Here is a 7,263-nt window from a genome sequence, read left to right as displayed (position 1 = left end):
CCCAAGAGTATTACATCAGCACTATCCCCGGAATCAACGACACCTCGGTATTAATGCTATTGCTCAAATGAACCTAGGGTGGTGTCCATTCTCAGCCCTGCCATTTGAGCCAACAACCGGGTTGGTGTCTACTCTCAGCCCCACCACTTGAGTACCGTAGGGTGAAGTCCGTCTTATCCCCGTCCCAAGTGGGTCACATAGCATTAATCCTCAGCATGCATCCCGATTGCTGTCACTCAAGGGCTACGTTACAGGTTAACAACCCACGTCCCACATGGGCAACACATAACATGCCAATGTCAAAAATAATAACATGTATAACACAAATCAATATTTCAATGTATGCAATTTATCGTACGAGATTTAATGCGTGTGTAAATAATCGTTTGGACAAACCATCGCACGAAACCAACCACTCATGATAAATCAAAAGTGATCAAAAGTAACAAGAATATGCATAGGAATTGGATTGAACAACTCATAGGAAACCATTCACATGCCACAAACAAGTTTTTCCGATAAAATCACTCACCTTGGGGCTAAGTTCAAGATTCCTCAAAATACGTGCCCGACCTCGATTCTCGTGCCAGGCGCTCAATAGTTCAAATTCAAGCATCAACGATACCCTAGATATCATATGTATTCAGAAGAAAATCAATATCTATTTTCTCAATTTTTTTCATAAATTTTCTCTAATTTCTTCCTAATTTTCTCTCGATAATTCCAAATAAATACCTCTTCAATAATGTTTTTCCAATTTTTTCTCCACAATAATTAATAAAAAAATATTTATAAGCCTCTGGAATTTTCTTTAAATTTTTAAGATTTTTCTCCTATTTTCTCAAATTTCCATAATTACTTTTCCTTGAGAAAATTTATTTCTCCTTGATTTCCTTCGAATATCCTCCATTAAAAATCACCAAAAATCATAAAATAAATTCCTTATACTTCTGGAATTTTCTCAGAATTTTATAAAAATTCCTCATATTTATTTTCCATTTACCGTTCCTTTAAAAAATCAAAAGTAATTATCTCCTCAAGAAATTTTCAAGATAAAAATTAATCAAAATAAACTATTCCTTTTTCTTGAATTTATGGATATTTTTTCATAATTTTATTTTCTTTAATTCTATTCTTTCTCGAATTTTCTATATTTTTAGCATTTAAAAAATTCAGAAATTACCTCCGGTTATTTTCTCCGGCGACAGCACACCGGAAAATCGAACCAACGACACCAAGCTGCTCCTCTCCCTTAGTCGATCCCAATAGTACCCTTCTTTATCGAAAAACACCACTGAAAACCCTTCGATTTGGCCGAAAACAGCCCGCCTAAGCCGCCCGCCACCGAATTCCGGCAAACCAAATTGACCTCCGATTCGAATTTCGATTGGCACAAAACTTTCCAGATTAGTTGCCCATAGCCTCGCGACCAAAAGCCCTTTATTAGATCCTTCGATCGATCACTCTACAACCCGATTTAAACACTCACGCAATATGTATATATATAATAGGCGGCTATATATGCGAAAACACCCCTTATACTATTCCAAAAACTCTCAAAATTCCCAGAATTGCTTCTCACAACCTGGGGAACAAAAGCCCCTTATCCCCGACCTCTGATTCGCTCCCAAATGTGAGAAATCCAAAGTAAAATCTTTGATGCAAACCCTCGACCAAAACTCGGCTATTTATAGCCAAATTCGTTCGTTTTTCGACCAATCAGAGGCCGTTGCTTCGCCCTTACATGACCTTGGCCCATGCTCGGCCATGCCCTATTGAAGAATAGTTGTCCCATGGCCGAATTTTCCTTTCATGATTTGCGACAAGCGACCATGCCTCACGCTGCAAATCTGATTTTTTTTTTTGTTAACATGATACACCATAATATCTTTTATTAAAACAACTATAATCTAATATATCCCCCCCTTTTTTTTAAACATCTAAATTTTGAGGCGCTCCCTACCGACAATTCAGTTTTCAGCCTGAACTGAAGCTGTATTGAAAATTAACTCCAATCCGATTTCTTTTGATACTAAAAATTCTATCTCGGGATGCTTAGCAATGACATATTATTTTCCTTTGAAATCTCAGTCTCGGGGCATTCCTTGCAGTCGATTCGGTGATTTATTTTTACCATCAGTCACTTTTTGGTATTTTAAACTCATCTAAATTATATGGCAATTTCATGAAGATTTGGGGTATTACAACATTCATGCAAGAGAACATCAAACCCTTGCCTATCCTCAATAAAGCACCATTCTCAAAGAATGATAGAATGACTCAAAACCCTATTTGAGACTCAGTAGGTATAAATAAAAATCATGAAATAATTCACTAGAACAGGGAGATAGATTGCAAATTTAAGAGTTAAGATACAGGGACTTGCAGATTAAAAACATGAACTTGACAAAGGAGAAACTGAATTTGCTATAACAAGGAATAGAAAATGGAACTTGCTTATTAATAAAAAGACCGAGATCTTGTCTCTTAAGCGAAACAAAGAGGGAGAAGAACTTGCATGATAAGGAATTGAACTTGCTTATTAATAAAAAAAAAATGATATCTTGCCTCTTAAGTGAAACAAAGAAGAAGAAGAACTTGCGAATAAAAGAGAAGAACTTGCCTTAGATATTTCCTTAACTCTTGCAATGAACCAGAGTTGCTACTTAAGCCCACGCCACCAAAATCTCCTTAATTTATCTCCAAAATTCTCTCCAAAATCTTTCCCTCTCACTCAAACATCGTAGCCTATTTATAAGCCAAGGGTAAGGAACATTGTAAGGGCACCAAGGCAACAAGGGAGGCAATTTCTGGGCAGAAACAACAGGTGACATGGCTACTGGGCACGTGGTAGCAGCTGGAAGCCACGTGGCAGTGGTTGGGCGCATGGCGGCGCGTATGTCGCACACCTAGTGTGCGCTCGGACCCAGCCCCAAAACGACTCTGTTTTGGGGCCTTTCTTTGTTGAAAAATCAACATTTTTCTCCCTACTGGTCCTATGCAATTCGAACCAGAGACCTCAGGCATCACCTTGCGTGCGCGTGCTACCAGAGCTGCTCTCTTCCTCAATTAATATCCCACTCCATTTAATTAGAAAGAGACCTCACAGCCTTTTCCTAAATTTACACCAGCGCCCAAAAACTTCTAGAAAACAACACTTACACCCTCTTTAATAATTACGTTAGCAACTCGAAACTTTTGGGAATCCCACTTACACCCAAATTAATAATTCTATAATTACTCCTACATAAAATAATTAATTATCTTAATCTTTTATTTCCTCAAAACATCATAAATAAATATTTCCTCTGAAATTTTCTAAATATTCAATAATAACCTCAAATACTAGAATTAATAATCGTTAATTATCTCAAAATTTCGGGATGTTACAAGTCAACACTTTGACTCTATTTCTCTTTATCTCTCGTTGTTTCTTTTAGTTTACTTTCTTTTCTCTATATATTTTCTAGAGTATTAAAGTACTAGCTCAATTAACCTGAAGCTGGATTTGACGACCATTGATAACAATAGAGAATAATTGAACAAATTAACTCATTACTTGCCATTGCGAGGGTAACCACATAGTTGAAGGTGTCCTATATCGATGCAAACCCTAAGAGTATGTTCTACAATTGTAAAAATTATGAGATAATTTCGGTTTATATTGTTATTCTCATATTCTTTTAGGATTTTGATTGCCATAATTTTGTATACCCTATTTTTGTAAATTTAGGGTTTTCTTATTAATAAATTTGTAATCTTGCAAAAAAGTGCAAACAAGTGATGTTTATAATTTATTTCAATGGGTCAATGCTCCCTTACTTGATCATGTCCGCATGATCCTAATAAGTCTAGTGAAAAAGGGTAAGAGAGTACGAGAACAAAAAAAAAAAAAAAAAATTGTTGACAATATTTTCAACTTAACAAATCAGTCAAACTTTTCACTAAAGTGCCAACTCATCTTAGTTTATACATATATTTTTTTTATACATCAAAATATATGGATTAAATTAATTTCAAAATGTAAGAATATGGATGTAATCAAAACAACTTAAAATTCAAATTGTCACATGAAAAAAAAATCAAAATATAAGAGTTAAATTAATTAAAAAAATAGAGATTGGTACAATCAAAATAATGAAAAATTTGAATGATCACAAAAATATATATATATATATAAATTACAGAAAAAAAAGTATGGGTGTGGCTTTGGATCATTATTTCAAACTGATATTATTACAATCATCTACCTTTCCTTTTCCACATCAATACCTTTCCTTTTCCTCATCAATAACCTTTCGTTTTATACTCTGTTTTCCTTGTAACTTCATTTCTTTAATTTCACCAACTATTAGAGGTTGGATGGATCCCCTCAACGTGCAATCAGCAGGATTCAGATTTCTATGAAATAAGCTAATGTACACAAATTTTTATATTCACTACAAGAAATTTGATTTTTAAAGATAAATAATTGAAGTTAAATAGAAAAAAAATTAATAAATACCTCTAAATATTTTGTAACGTGTCTCTAAATATTTAATAGGTGTCTCTCATAATAACAACTGCCATTGAAGATATAATTAGAGACGCCAAGCAAACATAGCGCATATATATATATATATATATATAAAGTTTTAGTTTTTTAAGTAACCTTGTTTAGTTTATACTAAATAATGTTAATGTGATAATTCAAATATAATGGTATGTGACTCACCCTATCAAGTTGTCATGTTGAAAGAATTAAATGGGTAAATATTACATAATTATTGGTATCGATTAGTATAAATTAAGTAACATTATTTAGAAAATCAAAACTCTATACATATAATAAAGATGACATATATATTTTAGTTGTTTGTTTGTGATCGTTTATTACTATTAGAGAAAAATATTAAATAATTTAGAGACAGATAATATCATATTTCAACACATTATTAATTTTGACTATAAATTACAAATTTAATCCCGAGACACTTATTTGTTATGCATAGTTTATGAACTACTTTGTTGATAATATATTTATCTAATATACATTGAAAAATAATAATAAATGTGAGTTGTCGTGGTTACAAGGAAGGAAAAAAAAAAAAAAAAAGTTCCGAGCTTCATACGACAAACAGAAAAGTCAGTTTTGAAAAGGATGTAAAAGAACTTTGATTAGTGCATTAATTTGCCAAACAAAGAAAGAAAAGAGAAATTTTGATTAGGGTTTGACGTGAAATGACCATTCAAAATCTACATCTTTCATAGCTACGTCACCTGGATCAAAATTTCCAACTTCTCCACCTACCGACATTGAAACTTTCATAGATAGCTCTGCCTAATCCACCCCAGATTAATTAGGCATTGCTACAATCATGAAGCATGATTTGAGAAAAATAAAGTAAAAAATCCTTTGAAATGGGTGGGTGTTCATCTTCATGGATAGCTTTGATTAGAGATATTGTTTGAATATCCAAATCCAACCGACACAGCAATTTTAACGGCAAGAAGAGACTGAAGTACAGTACACATTAACGTACGAAACCCCCTGCTTCGTAAAATGGAGATGATTGAAAGAACCCATTTTGCAGTACTTGCAAAAAAATATGGTAACTGTTCGATGGGAACTTATTGTACTCAGTACAGTTGGAACAGCAGAAAACTTTACTACGCCCATCATATTGTATCTAATTAATTATTTACAGTTACTCTACAGAAAAAATAGGGGGGAAAAGGACAACTACGGATGTATTGCAAATTAAATTACAATAGACCATACAGATTATTACCGTGTAATACAGAGAGCAAGAAGATGAGCTCCTCATCGATTCCCTCGTACTGATCATGGTGGTCTGGCCGCTGCAGGTATCTGATCACGGCCTCCTCCGGCAAGACCTTCCTCCGGCAGAGCGGGCACGTGTCCCTGTCCAGCTGCAGCCACGTGTCCAGACAAGCCTTGTGGAACGTGTGGTTACACTTGAGCTTCCTGATCTCCTCCCCTTCCTCGAGCACGGACAGACAAACCGTGCATTCCAGCTGCTCCATCCAGAGAGCTCTTCGGTAGCGGCTGGCCGGATTCTTCTCTTCGATGAGGTCGAGGAGGCGGGCGGCGGTCGTGGGCCGGTCCTTGGAATTGCAGAGGCTGCCGGCGACGGAGCGGAGGAAGATGACGAGCTCGAGGAGGAGGATAGTGAAGAAGAGAATGGTCATGGTGTAGAGGTGGGATAGGAACTGGGAGAGAGCTGCCATTTTGCCTCTGTGAAGAAGAGAAGAGTGATTGAAAAAACTAAGTGCAATGAAGTTTTATCAAGGGAAGGGGGGATGTAGATGGGAGCATTTATCATGTGTGGTTTGGTTCTTTCTTTATATATTGTGTTTGGTTCCTTCTTCATTGTGTTTTTTACTTTTAGGATGTGATGTAAAATTTGACTGATGGATTCACACAGCAAGATGATGTTTATATAGAATGGGTAAGGTTAATTGTCGTTAGGGTTGGTAAGCTGCAGCAAATGAATCTTGATTGTATTGAAATTAGATTATTTTATTTGTTTTCAGTTTAAGAATATTTTTATATTAGTTGATTATAAATATATCGTATTTTATATCCTTATGAGGTTAATTACCACATAACACAACTTGCTGCTATTAATTAATGAAAGTTAATTCTGTGAAAATCTCAAAAGTACCCTTCCCCTCTCTTTTCTTTTCTAAAATCACACAAAAATAAAAACAATAAAAAGAAATTATGGAATATATAGCAGACCCACGATTGACGATGGGTTTCATCACTATCACCGACTTTGATGATAAACCCATCATCGCTGTTGGTAATAGAGAGAGTGAGAAAGGGAGCAATTTTTGAACCTATAAATTATGAGTTTGAATTGATTTTTGGACCCAATAAGGGAGAAATCTATTGTCAATCATCAATGATGTGCTTCGCTAATCCTTAATGATATATATATATATTGAGAAAGACAAGGAGAGAGAGATTTCCAAACCCAAACCCAAACAATTTGTGTTTCTTCATCAACTTTTTTTTATTGGTCTTTAGCCAGTTCGAACCTAGGAACGGTCTAGGTTTCTTCATCAAGTTAGAACCCAAAGTTGATGCAGAAACCCATTTATTTTGAATCCATATTGTTCGACCTAGATTCAATTTCAATAAAGAATAGAACCTAGATCTAGGTTCGGGTGTTTGATTTCAAGAACCATTCATTCGGATCAAAACCAAAACTAGGTTTGATTTGGTTGAGTGGTTCTATTTGAAAAACACTTGTG

General features: G+C 34.9%; 1 protein-coding gene across 1 annotated transcript; it reads right to left on the bottom strand.

The window, feature by feature from the left end:
* Positions 1 to 5,183: 5,183 nt before the first annotated feature.
* On the bottom strand, positions 5,184 to 6,408 carry LOC127804150 (RING-H2 finger protein ATL57-like). The gene has a single exon (XM_052340937.1). The coding sequence runs from the start codon at positions 6,229 to 6,231 to the stop codon at positions 5,746 to 5,748; it is 486 nt and encodes a 161-aa protein (XP_052196897.1). The 5' UTR covers positions 6,232 to 6,408; the 3' UTR covers positions 5,184 to 5,745.
* Between the last annotated feature and the right edge of the window lie 855 nt (positions 6,409 to 7,263).

The sequence above is a fragment of the Diospyros lotus genome, chromosome 6 (assembly GCF_014633365.1).
Source record: "Diospyros lotus cultivar Yz01 chromosome 6, ASM1463336v1, whole genome shotgun sequence".
NCBI classification, from domain to species: Eukaryota; Viridiplantae; Streptophyta; class Magnoliopsida; order Ericales; family Ebenaceae; genus Diospyros; species Diospyros lotus.
Note: the sequence above shows the minus strand (reverse complement) of the source record. Positions and strands in the feature narration are given on the sequence as shown.

Bases quoted from the DNA above. Each gene is read 5' to 3' on its own strand.
- LOC127804150 (XM_052340937.1), bottom strand. From the start codon at position 6,231: ATGGCAGCTCTCTCCCAGTTCCTATCCCACCTCTACACCATGACCATT.